Source organism: Marmota marmota, unplaced genomic scaffold (genome assembly GCF_001458135.2).
Source record: "Marmota marmota marmota unplaced genomic scaffold, marMar, whole genome shotgun sequence".
Classification (NCBI taxonomy): domain Eukaryota; kingdom Metazoa; phylum Chordata; class Mammalia; order Rodentia; family Sciuridae; genus Marmota; species Marmota marmota.
In genome coordinates this window covers 1,025,965-1,045,404 of record NW_026003318.1, presented here as the reverse complement: position 1 = coordinate 1,045,404, position 19,440 = coordinate 1,025,965, and the positions used below count along the sequence as shown (strand labels likewise).

The window sequence follows — 19,440 nt, the reverse complement described above, 5'->3', positions numbered from 1 at the left end:
AGAAGTGGGTCACCGTCCAAAGCATTGTTCTTAAATGTAAGGGTATTTTATGTTATATAAGATCCAACCTAATTACAATAAGGTATTTGCATAGTCTCTCTTTCCTAAAGAGGTGTCCTTTTTCTGATGGCCTGAAAACCCAAAACAAACACATAGAAATCCATATACATTTTTATTGTCTTCATATAAGCAAATAACATGTTAAAAGTGGCAGATTAAATAATGTGCAAAATAGTTTTCACCCTGTTTTTCAGAGCACCAGTTAGAACTAGCATGGTAATGGAAATATAGCATCAGTGTAGATATAGAAATGGAAATATAGCATGGGTGTAGATATGGGAAACACACACACTCAGATATTCTTATTTTTATGGGAATCTTTAGGTGCCCCAACTTTGTGAACTGTTCATCATATTACATTATTTCCTATAATTTATCAACAGCTCAAATTCTGTAAATTTAGGCATTAATGTCTTCATTTTAAAAATGGAATTCATTGATGTGAAGAATAACATTTTTATATTGAGTTCTTCTGGGTAACAGGCTATGAGCTCATCTACTTCCNATCAACTATCACTTTATAAAACTCTAGTAAGAATGAATAAAACTGTGAGAATTTATCATAAAACTTGGAAAGCATTTTGATAGCTATGAAATTGACAAATACTGATAGTTCAATATTCATGGTCAGGAGCCCAACAGGAGCATAGAACCACAGCACAAAAGAGGTGAGAACACAGGCTTCTCTGCTTCTAACAACTTTAGGAACAAAAACTCAAGATCTCACAGAGAAGATAAAAACACCAGATCCACAACATGTGACACATTTGTTCCTTCATATTGAGTAATTATTGATGGTAGTGTTCCTGTTATTGACTTGGTTTAATGGTTAAAATAGACAACATTCCACAGTCTGGAGCTCATATTTAGTGGGTGACACAGACAACAGAGCAGCAGCTCAGATGCATGCTGTGAGCCATGTGGACATTAGTGACAGCAAGAACCATAGAGCAGGAAGGAAGGACAGAGGGACAACTGGGAAGCAGCACTGAGCACCTCTCCAAGGAGGTGCTGCTGGGGTCCTCAGGCTCTGGACCACTCTGCACAGACTGAGGAGCAGGACCAGTCCTGGGGGAGCCTGCCTGGGTCATCAGGACAGCAGCAGAGACAAGAGGGCCCTAGAAACTCAGGCCCCAGGGCAAGTGTGAAAGGAGGAGAGGACTCAGACTCTGCTCTGGACCAGGTGAGAGGCCAGTGGGTGTGGCATGGGGTCAGGTTCCCCTTCTGGAGCTCACACAGGAGGCTCTGGTTGAGGAGAGAGCTGAGAGGAGGAGCCCAGGGCAGAGACTGGGCAGTGGGCAATGAGGACAGCTGGGGCTACCCTGGGTTAACAAAGGAACCCAAACATGCCAGGGACCCCTGAGGCCTGGGCACATCAGCATAGCTGGGTGCCACTTAGGGACAGGGTGGGACACATTGAATCCTCTGTCTCTGGTCCCCATCTCAGGGGCTATTGCATCATAGGCTCTCAGCAGATCTGTTGATTAACTGAACCAAATATTAGCCTCAGACATAAGTCAGAATATAGACCAAAGTGAGAAAATGTGACTGGTGTTATCAGTCCTTCTTTAGCCTATAGACCCTGAAAAGTATGCATGAGCGTCTCTCAGGGACTTTCTCCACTCCTTTGATTTGTCCAAGTTTAACTTCAGAGGCAGACAGGAGCTAATAGCCCTGGCAGTGCCAAGCCCTGAATACTTAATATGCTATAAGTTTATGCCTTCTTTGGGCCCATCATTTTGAAGAGAGACCTGTGCTTACATTTAGACTATCTACTGTATACACTACAACTCAGAATATTATTAAGAAATTTTGATGGTAGTTTACTAGAATAATTTTTTTTTCTAAATTGAAACTCTCACATTTCAGGCAATGGTTGAGATCAGCTCAGGACATGTACATCTGTGAGTCTAAGCTTCTAGGATCTGGGTCATTGGAATTAGACATGAGGGTCAATTTTCATTGATTACCAGTGACTTACTTAATCAGGCATGGAATTTTATTTCATACCCCAGAATTACATAATACACCTGCTCTTGGCTACTTTATTTCTTGCAGAATAACCTTCTGGTTGCTATAAGGTTGAAGTTTAATCTCTCCCTTCATCATCCTACAAGACACACTGCTCAAATACAGAAAGTGAAGAAACTCTCACTGGAAAGGGCCTAATACATGTAGATGCAGCAAGTGTAGAAAGCTGAGTTTTTCTTGGTAAAGTCACAAGAAATGCACTTTTTTTTCTGGTGCTGTGGATTAAACCCAGGGCCTCATACACGTGAGGCAAGCACTCTACCAACTGAGCTATATCCCCAGTCTGTAATGCACACTTTTAGAAGTGTTGTAGATAATCAGCCCAAGACCTATAAGTAAATTTTTCCTGTGAGCCTCAGCTAACTCAGTCCCAACAGTTTCATATGAGAGCTGAGGAGATGGAATTGAATGAACTTTGTGTGTAGCACATAGAGGGGCCTGATTGTGTGTCCATCCCTTCACTTCCTCCCATACGTTAAACATTGAGGACACTCAAGCCCAGAGAAATTCATGATTTCAAGGTCACATCACATGGAATTTCAACAGGTTTACATAGCCTCATTTTACATTTAAGTTTACTCATATTCTTTCTGGTTTACTATAGTATTGTGTGTGTGTGTGTGTGTTTGTGTGTGTGTCTGTGTGCAATATAAAGTGTTTCCTCATGAAAGAAAAACCACATCTCTAAAATAAAATAACAACCTGAGTTATCGCTAACCCAAATCAACTGAGATCAATAGTATCATCGCAACTCACAATGTCCGGAGTTCTGCAGTTTTTATTGTGGGAGATGTAGTTTTATAACAACAAGATCCCCTCCTGAGAGTCCATTGAACTATTTAAAATATTTAAACCCAAGGCCATGTTCATAGTCAGCCAGGTTAAGCATCTTGGTCCTGCCACTGGGCAGCAGCCCTGAATCTGACCAAGCCTTCCCGAGCAGAGAAACCACAGGCAGCAGGAAGGAACACTCACAACACATTCAGAGCTCACTGCTCCCACCTCTACCACTGTCTTTATGCTCAAATCACAAAGCTCTTCACCTTGTGCAGTGTTCCCTATGATATCGCTTTGCTCACACATCTTCCTTTGCTATTATCTTGTTCAAGTGAAAACAGATAGAAATGTCACACTTACTTCCTTGGGTTATATAAGAGGGATAGGAAAAGCTAATGCATATGATATTCTTCTGTCAATTCTTAGATGTCCTTTTTTCTCCTCTAATTGATCCCCAACCCCAAGAAAAGAGAATCCTTGATTTTTTCGCCTGATCAACTCCAGTTTAAGTTCGGACATATCAACCAACTGTCTTTGTACCCAGAATTAATTTCTACAGGGATGCAAGCACTTACTCCAGAATGTGATTGCAGAGCTGTAAAGGATACTAGATAGTGATTTCTGAAATCCCCTCTTTGCGTAAGTTAGAGAACGTAGGATCAAGAAGATGCAGAAATTAATTATGAGTGCTCAGTTGAATAACAGCAATATTAGAAGAAGGGATAATTACCTTTTACTGTCTTGTCAGTTCCCAAAGGAAAATTGGCATTCATGACTAAACTAAATTATGCTATGAACAAATACCCTGATTTGGCTAAAGTGAAAAGTTGACACACAGGTCCTGTGATAATAATAGGATTTGGGCTCAGAGACAATCTAGACTGCCAACTTTACCCCCGACTGGGAAACTAAGCTGGGAAATTACATAAGACTAACTGAAGAACTATCTGAAAGAGTAATAAGACTAACAAGACTGCCAAGTGTCTTTTGCAGGGGTGGAAATTAATGAAAATGAGGATTTCTTATTATCTTATAAAACCTCAGATTTGGGAACCATGTAAGTGCACATTTCATGTTATCTCAGGCATTTATCTGTGACATGAAGTTTCCTGTGATAGGAAGTGATGGCAGAATATTGTTTAATGAGAGAGGACTTTGTAAACACATTACCCATGTAATGGAACTATCCCTGCTTTAAATCTCATTAGTGGATCAGTTGTAAAGAGATATTTTACCATTGCTGTTCATCTTTGTGGATACATTCTCTCCCCCACCCCTTGCTCAGGGTGGTTCCCATTGCATATGCCTGCAGAACTGCCAGCTAAACTCCACCTCCACCCTGCAGCCAGTCAAGTCCATTTGGCAGGATGAAACGTTTCTGGAGAGGACTGCAAGCCACGGTGACAGGTCTGAGCTCAGTTTGATGGACGCAACTCTCCGTTTTTCCCTTTGGATGTCACTATGTGTTCTTAATCTCCAAATCTAGCAATGCTTGCCTTGACCAAGCTCCAACAGCCTTCTACATTCCTTTAACTCAGCTTAGAAAAGAAAAATGTTATTAGGAAAACACCATCAGTCAAAAGTCAGATCTCTTGCACTAAGTCACTGGTCTCCTTCACTCTGGGCCCAGGTATGTGCAGCCTTGTTTCCACTGACAGAGCAGGAAGTGTCCCTTCTCTAGACTACCCTCTCCTGTTTTGGCAGGGAGCTCATTTCTTCTTTTCACCTCTCCTTTGTGGGCTCCTATCAGCTCAGTTGTCCTCAGAAGCCTCAGAAGCACCAAATATGAACTTTTTAGAGGACACAGGAGAAGTCACCAGGGTTAATCAGGACACGGTCTGCACCACACACTGAATCTGCAGGCCTCATGATCCTGAGCTTCCCGGGTTCCAGGGTCATGAGCAATGGACTGTGTCACTTATAAGTTAGTTTAAAACATCCTGTTAAAGCAGATTGAGGTACAGTTTCTTCTGTTCTTGTCAGTTGCTCTCCTTTGGAAAGGACCCAAGAAATACTGAGTAAATTAAGCGGAGGTGTTTAGTGCAGGCTCTGTCCTCATTCCGGACAGTGAATAGTAGAAGGAACCAGGAACGTGGTCCACTCTGAAACAACCATGCCTTGGTGAACTCGGGCATCACTCTGAACATCGTTTGCTGGGGAGCCAACCTGGGGCATTGTGCCCTGCAATGTCAGTGATGGACTCACTCAAGCCCCTCTTGCTTATAGTGCCTATTTGTGTATTTTAACATGCACACAAAGAAAAGCAATCTGATAAGACTGATCTAAGATAGTCCTGAGATACCAGAAGGGGAAATAATTAATATCACAAACAACTGCTTCACAAACTGCCCAGCAGTTTGTCTTCATGACTACATTTGTTGTTCTCAGCAGGTTTTGATGGAACTAAAAAATGTGACCTTAAGACTAATTTTATGAAGCAGCTGCTAGACTTTAACTTTCAGAGCTTGCCTGGTCCCATGATGACTCAGGAATATTCCTCTTCCTAATGAGCCTCCTCCTTTCCCCCTTTATCCAGACATAGCGGAGTCCCTCCAACCTGTGCACAGTGCCCTGTATTACGAACCTATTCTTCAATCCCAGAGAAAAAGCCTTGTTTGAAGGTCCATCTCTTTTTTTGTTTGTGTGATTGATTGATTCACAATCAATCAAATTGATTGATTGATTGATTGCCTTTCCTTCAAAGATCAGAGATAGTGTAACTTTTCATGCTAAGAACTCTTTATTACCAGCAAATATGGAAAACTTTAAGGCACTCAGAAATGACTCTGAAATTCTTCACCTGTAGGTCCTCTGGAGTGAGAGAATACTTTAGTCATGCCCACTGCCATGTGATGCACACAGAGGCTCTCCTTCCCCTTCAATTCCTGACAGAGGTCCTGAACTTTGGAGATACCAGCCCCATGTGGCAGTGGACACTTGAAATGCATTTTCTGTCCATTGCTCTGTGCCATGAATTTAAAATGCACACACGGGTTGATGACTTAGAATGACAACAATAAAAGTGATATTTTCATAATAAATTCACAGAAAGGAAAACATGTAAATATCAGTACAAGTTTTATTACATTACTAATACTATTGGAACAAACAATGTGTTATAATAACAAACTATAAATACCAGAATTAATTACAGCGGTTAATTTTAACATTACTTATGTTTTCAACCAATTAATATATTAACAATCCTTAAAAATGGTTATATGTGATGATCATTTTATTGTAAATTAATTTCACATTGAAGTGTGTCCAACAAAAGCTATGACTCTACATCTTACAGTTAGCTTGGTCATTGCAGCTCTAGGACTTAGTCTGAATGGAAGGAGGAAATATTGAGGAGCAGGGACAGCCATGCTCATTTCTTCCCAGAGGAGAACATCCCCCGCACTCTTCTCATGGCCCCCAGCACCTCCTTGTTCCTCAGGCTGTAGATGATGGGATTGAGCATGGGGGTGAGGATGGTGTAGAAGACAGCCATGTTCTTATCCTCTTCGGGTGAGCGGAGACTCTTGGGCTGGAGATAAGTGAAGGCAAAAGGAGCATAGTACAATATTACCACAGTTAGATGTGTGGAGCACGTGGTGAAGGCCTTTTTCCTTCCCTCTTTTGAGCGCATGCGGAAGACAGCAAAAAGGACCCGTCCATAGGAGGCCATGATGCCAAGGAAAGGGAGGAGGAGAAATATGACTGTGCTAAAAAAAATCATGTACTCGTAGACCGAGGTGTCTGCACAGGCTAAAGGCACCATGGCTGTAATGTCACAGTAGAAATGATTGATGGCCCTAGACCTGCAGTAAGGAAGATGAAGGGTATAGGTGGTGTGTGACACAGAGTTGATGGAGCCCAGTGTCCAGGACCCCAGGATCATCTTCAAACATACCCTTTTACTCATGCAGACAGGGTAGTGGAGGGGGTGGCAGATGGCCACAAAGCGGTCATAGGCCATGGAGGCCAGAAGTAAGCCTTCAGAACATGCCGTGGTGGCAAAGAAAAAGATCTGCATGGCACACCCCAGGAAGGAGATGCTCATCTGGCCAGAGAGGAAGTTGATGGCCATCTTGGGGACAGTGGAGGAGATGTACATCAGGTCCATGAGGGAGAGCTGGCTGAGGAGAAAGTACATGGGGGTGTGGAGCCGGGGGTCCAAGAAGATGAGGGCAGTCATCCCTGAGTTCCCCAAACAGGCGAGAAGAAACACAGAGATGATCAGGAGCAAGAGAAGTAGGCCTTTATGATTTGGGGGTAACAACCCCAACAAAATAAATTCATTTGAAGTTTGGTTCCATTTCTCCATGAAATTGTACTGCATTACTTTCCTTGAAAGAAAAACAAAAGTAGACACTAATGACTAAACATTAAATAAAGCATAAAAGTGGAATAAAAAGGCATTGTTTTATTAGTGTTTTTTAAAATGAATTATTTTTCCTTCAATACCTTAGCCTTTTTTCAATTGCTTTTAAGACTTGATTTCCATGTTCCTGCCCAGTTCTCTCAGGTAATCGCCTCAGAAGTCATAGACAAATGTAAGGTCTTAAGATATAAACTCGAGTACCACTTGTGTCAAACCCAGTGAGGTAGCTGGAGCCTTCCTGCCTGCTGACTCCCAGGACTATGCACCAGGCTCAGCCCTGGAGGAAGCCAGGATCCTGCTTTCCCAGCTCCCCAACTCAGCACTCAGGTTCACCACAGACATGGCCTGTGGGACGCAAAAGTGCCCTGTGTGCTTGAGTCTGCATCCTCAGTGACCTCGCCTCCTCCACACCTTTAGTGCCTCCTCTCCCCTCCCCACTGGCACTGCTGCAGCTGAGTAAGCCAGGGTCTTCTCCCAGAGCTGTGCTGCTCACCTCCTAAACAGAAGCTGCCTGCTGGCCCTAAAAGTGGGCCACCATTCAAAAACATTCTTCTGGAACACTAAGGTATTATAGGTATTATATAATATCACTAATAATATAAAGGTATTATAGGCATTATGTAATATCATTAATAACATACAGGTATTATATAATATCCATGCTAATGATAATGTGCTCTTTGGCCAGTCTCTCATTCCCAGTGAGGTTTTCATTTTTGAATCCCCACAATCTCAAAATCAAACACATAGATATTCATACACATTTTTTTCTTTTTTTCATAGAAACAAATTGCACATGAATAAGATGAAATATTATGCAAGGTTTTCACCCTATCTTTCCCAGCAGCCATCTAGAACTAGTGTGATAATGGACATGTAACATAAGTTTGAAAAACAGAATCATACACTCAGATATTCTTTCTGTTTTTAGGTGAATCTTTGAGATGTCCTACCTTCATTCACAGTACTTCATTCATCACAATCTGTGTACTCCCAGTTCTATAAATTTAAGTCTTAATATCTTCATTTTCCATAAATTACCAGTAAAATTCATTGATGGGCATAATAGTGTTTTCACATAAAATTTTGCTCAGGATCAGATAGCGAGTCTGTGTGCCTACTTCATGTTTGTAATTGCATACTAGGGGTTTATTAAATGCTTTACCATGAGTACAAGAGTCATTGGATCAGTTTATATAAATATTGCTCTCCTCCATACTCCAGGCTCGGTCAGGCTAGGTCAGGCCTAATTCCATACTCCAGGCTAGGTCAGGCATGTAGACCTTGGAGAGAATGTTCATTTCCCTTCCTGTCCAGTGGTTTAGTTTCACTAGGTGTAGGCAGGAGGTGACTCTGCTGCTGAGCTGTTCACCTAGGAGGGAACATGACCAGAGGTGGCTTCCAGACTATAGTTTAGTCAGGTGTGTTTTTGCCCCGTTCAGAGGAACTTATTTAAGTAAAGCAACATAAATTAGATGTCAACATTCACAGTAAAGAAATCAAAATCAGAAATTAATGATTAACTTTACATCCTAGATAATTTTTTTTCCTGACTTAATATGCCCAGGCCTGTAATTGGGAACTTATATCTGTCATTCAGCTCTTTGTAGCATCCTTTCCAATTTAAGTCATCTCAATTCTGGCAATTTGTTTTTCATTCTCCCAAGTACACTGTGATTGCATCATTTCTTAAGTTCCCAACATATGTGATTTCCATCTTCTCTCATCTTGTGTCAGTATGGGATTTTCTACTTTATATATTTGTGCTCTTCCGACTGAAATGCTGATGTCCCATCCTGTAACAGATATCCACTGGGTAACCAGATTGTGTAACTAATTTTTCATAAAAAAACAATTATTAATTCTTTGTTATAAAAACTCACATTTAGTAACAAAACAATTATTGCTTCATATAACTGTGGTAATCATGAAAAAAAACTATGCAAGAGAGCTTATCATAAAAAGTAGCAATGCATTGTTAGAACTAGCTAGTTGACAAAATATGACAGTGAAAACCTTCATGGAGAGGACTATAGCAGAACCACAAGGTCACCGGGTAGCAGGAGAGGTGGGGGTCCCAGGCAGCTGTGTGCTGAATGACTTAGAGATAAAAACCTATGACATCATAGGAAAAGACAACTGCAAGGCGTCTTCACAATGTATCCATTCCTTCAAATTAAGTTTCCATTTGGGGGCACTGCTGCTGAATATTGTCTTGCTCTAGTGGTTAAAATACACAACATTACACACTCTAGAGCTCATATTTAGTGGGTGACACAAACAACAGAGCAGCAGCTCAGATACATGCTGTGAGCCATGTGGACATTAGTGACAGCAAGAACCATAGAGCAGGGAGGAAGGACAGAGGGACAGCTGGGCAGCAGCACTGAGCACCACTCCAAGGAGGTGCTGCTGGAGCCCTCAGGCTCTGGACCACTCTGCACAGACTGAGGAGCAGGACCAGCCCTGGGGGAGCCTGCCTGGGTCATCAGGGAAGCAACAGCAAGGACAAGAGGGCTCTGGAAGCTCAGGCCCCAGGGCAAGTGTGTAGGGATGGGAGGATTCAGACTCTGCTCTGGACCAGGTGAGAGGCCAGTGGGTGTGGCATGGGGTCAGGTCCCCTTCTGGAGCTCACATGGGAGGCTCTGGTTGAGCAGAGAGCTGAGAGGAGGAGCCCAGGGCAGAGAGTGGGCAGTGGGCAATGAGGACAGCTGGGGCTCCCCTGGGTTTAGCAAAGGAAGCCAAGCATGCCAGGGACCCCTGAGGCCTGGGCACATCAGCACAGCTGGGTGCTGCTTAGGGACAGTGTGGGACCCACTGAGTCCTCTGTGTCTATCTCTTGCACCAGGGGCTATTGCATAGTAGGCTCTTAGCAAATCCGCTGATCAACTGAACCAAATAATAGCCTTAGGATTAAATTTGTAAAATATTTCAAACTAACAAAATGTGACTAGATCATTTTATAAATCAGTTTTTGGCATCCTAGAAATAATGGCATGGCAGAGTCTTGAGTTTCTTTCCTAAATCCTTTGTTTATTTTGATTTAAATTGAGAGAAAGGAAGGTGCCAACAGTCTGGTAGGACCAATCCCTGAACACACTCTTGCTTTAAGTTTATGTCTTCCATGGGCTAGTCATTTTAAAGGTAGGCTATATTTATATTAGATTTTTTGTTGCATAGATTAGAGTTCAGAGTATCATAAAATAGATTGATGTTAGTTACCAGAAAAACTATTTTTTCCCTAAATTGAAAATATTTATGTTGTCAAGTATGAAGGAGAAGAGTTCCATCAGGATCACATAATTCACTTTGGATTTCAATTTTTTAGGATCTGGGGCTTTGGAGTTAGACATGGGGGTCTATTCATTCTTTATTGGATTGAGGTGTTATTTTTTTTTGCAACAGAATTACATGAAACACAACCTTCTTGGTTACAATATAACTTGGAGAATACAGTTCCTGGGATTTCAAGGTGGGTCTAAGATGAGAGTCTCCCTTGACCATCTTACAAAGCACATGGTTCAAATATATAGTTTAACGACCCTCATTTCACCAGGACATATAGTGTAACAAGTGTAGGACTTTGGTTTACCTTCCAAGTATTAAGAGTAATGCAGTTTTTAAAACATTGCAGCCAATCACCAATGAGCAAGACTAATGAGCAAGCTGCCTGAACTTTACTCAACTCATTTCCAGCATCCCCAGGTGGGAGCTGTGAAGGGAGTAAGCAAGCTCTGTGTGTTCAGCACACAGTAGGGCCTTAAGCTGTGTCCATCTTCCCTTTTCCTTTCATACCTCAAACATGGAGGAAACTCATGCCCAGAGGCATTGACTGTCTCAATTACGGTCAACCCCCCTGAGAGAAGCACATTGTTGAATTTTAACAAGTACCCATCACCTACATTTAAGTTGAAGCTTAACCTTAGCTTTTCCAATTTGCTGAGGAACTGCCCATCCTTTTACACAGAAAGTGTATCCTGACCCTAGAAAAAAACAAGCCTCCAGAATGTCCCCCTTAGATAAACCTAACCCACACTTAACTCGGTTCAATAATATCACGGGTCTTACCTTGTCTGAGGTTCTGAGCTTTTATTTGAGAGGAGTAATTTTATAATTATGACATTCATTGCTGAAAGTTCATTGAGTTCCTTAAAATATTAAAACCCCAAGCCATGTTCCAGACTTCCAGGCTAAGCAACTAGGTCCTGCCTCTGAGCAGCAGCCCTGGCACAAGAAGACAAAGGCACCAACTAGGAAGGAATCCTTAGAACACATTCAGCGCTGACCACCCCCACCGATAGGACTCCCTTAGGCTGAATCACAGAGCCTTTCATCCTTGTGCAATGTCCCCTATGTTACCACTTTGCTCAAACACCCTCCTTTGCTATTACCTTGTTCAAGTGAGAACAAAGAGACCTGTCATACTTCCTTCCTCAGGTTCCACAGGGGGAGAGAAGGACAGCTGCTCCACCTGGTGTGCAGAGCCTTCCTTCAGGAGCTTTATAAGTCCTCCCTCCCCTCTAATTGGTCCCCAATGTCCACGCCCACAGGGACAGAAGCCTCAGCAATCACCTGACTTTGCTGACTTGGAGATGAAATCAGCTCAAGTTCAGAGCAAATCCACCAACCTGCTCAGCTCTGCCTCTGTCGCCTGCTGCCCAAAACTAGCCTCAGGAGGAAAGAACCAGTTATCCCAGAACATGTTTGGAGGGCTGTAAGGGGTGATATGCAGAGATTACTGAAACTCCTTGTTGTGTACGTTAGAGGATCAACAATATGCAGGAATCACATGAACCTTCAGCTGACCAGGAGCAATCCCTTCTATAGTCAGTTTCCAGAGCAAATTGTTGTTTGTGACTAACATTTTTTTAAGGGAATGAAACAAGCAGTTAAAGTGTTTGTGATTGATTTAAATTATGCTATCACAAAATACTTTCTTCTATTTGAAGAGAGGTAGGTAAGTGATTCATGAAAATACTAATGCAGTCAGACATTCTACTAAGGTGAAAAGTTGGCTCAAAGGTCTCATGATACAATGAGGATTTAGACTTGGAAAGATGAGTCTAGCCTGCCACATCCACCACTGATTGGGAGACTGAGTTGGATTTTTTTAAGACAATGGTTTGTTGCCAAATTCTTTTAAAATAATGACTAATAGCATCTGGAAATTAAGTGGAAGTATGTACGCCAAGTGCTCAAAAAGTATCAGTTGCAGAAATAGGATGAATAGATATGAGAATCTCTTATTATCTTGTTCACTTCACACATTGTCAAAAGAGAGAAATGCACATTTCAAGGTATTTTTGATACTTACCTGTTGGAATAACTTTCAGTCTCAGCTAGCAGCTACTAGCAGCTCGGAATTGCCTGAAATATCTACCTTCCTTCAGGCCTGACAGGAGGATCTGCAGAATGGGGTGAAACCACATCCTCAGCACTTGTGGTTAGCATTCCCAAACTGCCCGGCCAGGAAACTGAGAGTCAGGGGCTTCAGGGCATGAAACCCCTGACTCAGTAAGGGCTAAAGACCCTTCCAGATTACTTTCTGCCATGACAGCAATATTTAGAGTTTCTTTACAGTGCAGTTACGTTAGGCAGAAGATGATTGGCTTATGGATATTGTCTTGCTTATGTATGATTGACACTGCACGCCCCACTCAAACCCTATAACAGTTGTGTGCATTCCAAAAATAAACTGAGCTACTGGATGACAACCTGAGGTGGGTCTCCAGCCAGTTCTATCACCAGCTCTCAGAGAGTCTGTGTGTTGATTCTGCATCTCTACCCACTGCGACAAGGTAGCCGAGTGACCATCGACCACGAAGGACTTAGGAACACATTCACTTACCTGTGACATAGAGCCTTTTATCTGAGGAAGAAATTATAGAATATCATTTAACTTAATAAGATTGGATTCAATACATAGTTGCGACCCATATGATGGAAGTATCATGAAGTGCTAGTCTTAACAAATGATTCCGTTGCTTTAAATCTCAGGAGTGGATCAGTTATAAACATAGGAGAGCTCTTGTTATTTCCGCTTATCTTTTGTGGATGCCTTCTGTCTCCCCCGTGTGCGGGTTCTTCTGCTGTAGGCCTACAGAACTCCTGAGCCTGGTACCTGTACAGTCCATGGGGAACAAGGAAGCGGAGCTGGAGAAGAGTGCCATCCAGGGTGATGGATCTTGGCTCACATTTATGAACACAGGTCCCACACTGACCCCTTTGGCTTGTCACAGTATGTTCTTCCTCCCTAAAACTTAGGAGGGCATTCCCTGTCCGAATGCCAGCGTCCTTTCACATTCTTGACTCACTCCATATGGAAAAGAATGAGTGTGTTCAGAGTACCTGGTCAGCCAGCGTTGACGTCTCCTTCCACTGAACTTGGCCTCGTGCACTCTGCACCCACATGCTCTGCCTCCTGTCCAGGGACAGTGCAGGAAGTAGCTGTGCTTGAGCAAGTCCACCCCTCTGCCTTTGTTCTGCCCTTCATCTCCTAGTTCTAGTTTTCTCTCAGATGCATCTTAAAAAAAAATTCCAACATAATGTTTTTAGCCCAATGGTGGGTTTATGGAATTCAATAATGCTCTTTAAACCTACAAAAAAAAAAATTGAAGGAGCTGACCTGACATTGAGTTTCTTTTTCTGTCTGTAGAGATGGAAGTTGCTCATTTTTAAGGTAGAGTAATGGGGGAAATGATGGAGAAGGGTTTTCAAGGATGGTGATCAAGAGGGCACCCAGGGTGAAAGAGACAGCTCCAGGGTGATGTCTCCAGGACCAGAGGACCTTGTGTACGTGGATAGATCATGTCCACTTCATGTTCAAGGGAAGGTGGGTTGCCAAGGTGAAGAGGCCCCTGGGAGGACTTTGCCAGAGAAAGCTGGTGTGACAAGCACTTCAGGCTGACTTTGGAAGACTAGGAGGCCAGGAGAAGGGTATACACCAGTGACCACTGTGGATAATGACAAATGGCTACTAAGGGGTTGGGGAACAGCTAGGTGAAGAATAGTGACTTTGGGGAATGAGTATATTTAAATAGGTCCTTTTGGAATGTTATTATGTTTTTAGCACATTTATATGCTGATTTCAGTACAAAAAGTTTGTTCTGGCCCCAAAACAGCTGCAGATATTTACACTCTCCAGGGCATTCCAGCAGTCCCTCCAGTCCCTTGCTGTTTACTCCATGGGTCCTTTAGAAGTGGCTGTGGTGGCTTAGACAGAGTCAGTGCAGGAGCTCATCAGCAAGAGGTTGGCCTCACCGGGGCTAATTTGTTATTATTATTGAGACCTAATATTGATTCATCTTTCTGGAGTCCCACAAAACAATTGATACATTTTATAATATGTTATAGAAAAATCAGGGCAGTAAGCACTTCCAGCTCCTCAAACATTAATCATTTCTGTGTGTTGGGAATTTTCACAGGCTTCCAGCTATTTTAGAATATATTATGGATGACAGTAGCCAGCATATGATATTTGTCTTTCTGTTACTGTCTTACATCACTTAGTAACTATGAGTGCATCTAATGTTGCTGCAAATGACAGGGTTTCACTCTTTAATATTACGTTTTGAATCAGTACATTTCCTCACCCACATGTCTCTTGCTGGGAACCTTGGTGGTGCTCCTGTGCATAGTACTGTAATGTCCATGGAGGGCAGGCCTGTCTTGGACAGAATCACTTTATTTCCCCTGGACATATACCCAGTGATAGGACTGCTGGATCCTGGGAGAGTTCTATTTTTAGTTTCCTAAGAACCCACAAACTGTTTTCCATAATGGCTATGCTAATTTATATCTCCACCAACAGTGAATAAGAGATGGCCTTTTCCATAGCCTCATGATTATTTGTATTTTTATTTATTCATATATTTTTGCTTTTTTATTATAGCCTTTCTAACATGAGTGAGATGATTTTAATGATTTAAATGATTTAAATGCAGTTTAAATTTGCATTTTCTTCATGACATTTTGACCACTTTTTACAGACTTTGCCATTCCCACGTCATTGAGAGTATCTATTCAGATCTTTACCCATTTACCAATAGTTACTTTTTCCTTCAGGACTGATTTAGTTACTATCTGATCTCCCAACAAGGTAAACCAAAGCTTAGCCTTCGACATGGCCTCCTTCAGAGAAACTGAGCAGCCTCCTGGAGGCAGGCTGATTGTCTGGAATCTTCCAAGCCTCAGAGGGTGTCAGTCGGTTCTCCAGCACATGGACACAGGTTCATCTTCTGGGTTTGGCAGCCTGTGCGATTGCTTCAGTGGGTAGAAGCCCTTCCAGGAGTCTGCACTGTCTGTCATTCCTGGATGGACAAACCTATCCATGGATCCTCTAGTGTGTGACTCTGGCCAACAGGCAGATCTTGTGGGAAGCAAAGTGGGCAGAGAACTCCTTCCCATTGGAATCCCATGAAAATAGAAGAGAGATCAATGGTGTAAAGGAAGGGATTGAGGGGGAGGCAGGAGAGATGGGATAAGGGAAGAATAGTGGGATGAATCTGAGCAAATTTCCTATGTGCACAAATGAATGTTCCACAGTGAACCTCACCTTCATTTATATCCATAGTATAGCACATTGCTAAAAAGTCTATAATAAATAGAAGAGAACCAGTTCAGTAGCAGAAAGAGAACAGGACTAGGGAGGAGGGGAAGAAAGAGGGAGGTACTAGACACTGACCTAGAGTGGATTATATTCATATTGTGTGTCAAAGGAGCCCCAATGCTATGCATGATCACGACACCCTAATACGACACTCAATAGATGATTGTGTGTACGTGGAGGGTTCGCGTCCTCCCTCTGCTCTTTCCACCATCTACTTGTCCAGTTATATTCCACAGCCACACTGTTTTGATTCTTTAGATGTTGGAAATTTTTAAATCAAGAAGTGTCAGTCTTGAAATTTTATTTTAAGAAAAGAAAGTTAAGGGCCAGGGATGTGGCTCAAGCGGTAGCGTGCTCGCCTGGCATACGCAGGGCGCTGGGTTCGATCCTCAGCACCACATAAAAATAAAATAAAGATGTTGTGTCCATCAAAAACTGAAAAATAAATATTAAAAAATTCTCTCTCTCTCTCTCTCTCTAAATAAAAAAAGAAAAAAAGTTAATTGAGATTGTGTTTGCTGTTCAGAATCCCTGGACATTTCATATAAATTTTATGATGGGATTTCTATTTGGGGGGGGGTGTCAGATTTTTAATTGGGATTGCCTTGTGACTTTAGGTAACTTGTGTATTGTGACATGGTGTTAAGCCTTCCAGACCATGACTGCCGCTCTATTTATATCTAGTTGTCTTCTTTAATTGGATTCATCAACTCTCGACTACCGTCAATGTTCAAGCCTTTTGCCTCTGTAGTTAAGTTTACTTGTAAGTGCTTTATTTCTTTTAATTGCTTTTGTGAATAGAAATATTCTAACAAAAACATTTTCAGAGTCATTTTTGGTTTATAGTAACACAACATGTAATCATTATTAATTTTGGATGCTGAGACTTTGAAATTTTCACTTTTTTTCTTTTCATCTCTCTTTTTCATTGGTATTAGGGATTGAACTCAGGGCCACCTGATCACTGAGCCACATCCCCAGCCTTACTGTGTATTTTATTTAGAGACAGGGTCTCACTGAGCTGCTTAGCACCTCACTTTTGCTGAGGCTGGCTTTGAACTCATGATCCTCCTGCATTAGCCTCCTGAGCTGCTGGAATTACAGGCGGGTGCCACTGCACACGGATATTCTTTCTTTCTTTCTTTCTTTCTTTCTTTCTTTCTTTCTTTCTTTCTTTCTTTCTTTCTTTCTTTCTTTCTCTCTTTCTCTCTCTCTCTCTTTCTCTCTCTCTCTCTCTCTCTCTCTCTCTCTCTCTTTTACTCAGAATTAAACCCAGGGGTGTTTGGCCAATGAGATACAATCTAAGTTGCTTAAGGTCTCACTAATTTTCTGAGGCTGCCCTTGAACTTTCGATCCTCCTGCCTCAGCCTCCTGAGTCACTGGGATCTTTGTTGGGCAAACTCTCCTGGTCATTTATTATCTCTAACAGTTTTCTGAGTGTGGAATCATGAGGTTTCCCATGTATGTTATGATGTCATATAAAAATAACAATGGTGTTATTTTTTCCCCAAATAGGATAATTGTATTTAATTCTTCTTGTGTGACTTCTGAGGCTCCACCTCCAATTGCACATTGAATGGAGCCCGGGAAAGCGAGTGTATTCATCCTGTTCTACATAATGCATAAGATTTTAACCTTTCACTGTGTACAAAGATGCTGCTCTGAGTTAAATTCTCAACATGATTTCACATTAAGATTTAGCTCAAGTAATGCATGGACATGATCAGCAATGCACAGGACAAAGTGTCTTCCCAACACCAGGCAATGACATCAAATAGTTCTACATTTTTCTTCATATTTGCCCACTTATTCTCAAGTCACATGCTTTTCTTCTTTGAATCTCACAGCCCATGCACCAGTTCCTGGCTCAGATCTTGGCCCGGGGCTGAGAACTGGCTCCTGGCCACATCACCCTCTGCATGGTGCTCACCCTCCTCCCAGGCTCTCATGGGGCTGTGTCCCTCCAGATGGCTCAGGGGAGGGTGGACTCCAGGCTTCTCATTGTCAACACTAGTGCTCTCTCTGACACTTTAGGATCTCGTTCTCAAAGAGAATTTCTCATGAAAATTCTTTCAATAAAACATTTCTCATTCATTGTGTGATGTTTTCATGCTGCTTTCAAACAATAGCACAGATATTTGATTTCTGAGAATTTTTTTTCACAATATGAAACTTATTATTATTTCATTATAAACATTTCTAGGAAAGCCCACAAGCATACATCAGTTCTCTTTTTTCCTCCCCTAGATTTACTACCTTTTCTAAATGTCAGTCCTCTAGTGTTATTGCTTCTGTTTTGTTTACCTTCTGGGAGATTTTAACAAGTTTGTCTTTTAACTTTTTTCTTCTTCATTTCTCAATCAGTATAATTTGCTTTCCAACAGAATTTTATCATTCTCTTCCTCTTATAAAACTTGAGGAGAGGATACGTGTGTCCTTTCAGTAATATCTTGAAATATGTCTGAAATTTTGAACTTTTATTTAAAATGATCATTCTCTTGCTTATTCTTCAAATCACTTTCAACTTAACATATATGCATATATGTGAGTTTTTGTGTCTTAGTGCAAGTTTCCACTGTGTGGACTTACTGCTTCCTGATGTTAGATTTCCTCATAAATTCAGTGACTTTGGCTGTAAGATAATATAGAAGCATAAAAACTTTATGCTTTTGGGGAATGTTTTGCAAATTGTCCAATGTTCATCTTTTATCAGGAGCAGGACTCCCTACGCATCTCTGCAGAGATTCTCTGGATACTATCTCCTCTTTCACAGGCACCTGACCACTCCTCTATCAAGAGTCCTCCTCCATGCTCAGCATACTCCATTTACATCGCACATGGACACTGCTACTCCTGGATCAGGCCATGTCTGTCAGACGAGATGTCCCATTGCTCCATGTGATGGTTTAGATGTGACGTGTTTCCCAAAAGCTCAAGTGTGAGGCAATATAAGAGGATGTAGAGGTGCAACGATTGGGTTGTGAGCCGCTTAGCCTACTGGGTACATTTATCCACTGAGGGATGACCTGGTGGCAACTGTTGGCAGGCAGGATGTGGTTGAAGAAGGTGGGTCCATAGGGATGTGCCTTTGGGGATTTTATTTTGTTTTTGTTGAGCAGAGTAGTCTCTCTCTGCTTCCTGTGGCCATGTACCCTATCCTTCTGCAGCCCTGAGGAATGGAGTTGGCCATCTATGGACTGAGACCTCTGAGAATGTGACCCCCAAATAAATTATTCCTCCTTGAAATTGTTCTTGTCAAGTCTTTTGATCATAGCAACAAAAAAGCTGACTGGTATACTATGTATCAAACATCTATTCAAGTGGATTAGAGAAAGTGAACATGTGTGGGCACTCCTAGCACCTGTTAGGTGGCAATTAGATTTAATTGTGATTAATTTTGAGAATAATATTCTTCCTTGTTTTTCTAGTGTTTTTTATAATCTTTAAAAATTTAAAAACCATTGGGATAAATTGATGATTATTTCAAAATACAAATCTCAATATGTCTGATTCTAATGGTTCTCATGGAGCAATTTATTTTCTAAAAAGATGTAATTCTTTGTGGAAATGAATTTCATGTCAACCTGAGTATGAG

General features: G+C 41.8%; 1 protein-coding gene and 1 long non-coding RNA gene across 2 annotated transcripts; one reads left to right on the top strand and one right to left on the bottom strand.

The window, feature by feature from the left end:
- Window positions 1-909: 909 nt before the first annotated feature.
- Window positions 910-19,091, top strand: LOC125614592. The gene is made up of 2 exons (XR_007345170.1): window positions 910-1,243; window positions 18,559-19,091. It is a non-coding gene; the product is annotated as an uncharacterized LOC125614592 (long non-coding RNA).
- LOC107160356 (olfactory receptor 2L13-like) lies at window positions 5,777-11,722 on the bottom strand. Its single transcript, XM_015507035.2, has 2 exons — window positions 11,629-11,722; window positions 5,777-7,202 (listed from the first exon to the last, which is right to left on the bottom strand). Exon 2 carries the CDS (start codon window positions 7,193-7,195, stop codon window positions 6,242-6,244), a length of 954 nt encoding a protein of 317 aa, XP_015362521.1. The 5' UTR covers window positions 7,196-7,202; window positions 11,629-11,722; the 3' UTR covers window positions 5,777-6,241.
- Window positions 19,092-19,440: the final 349 nt, after the last annotated feature.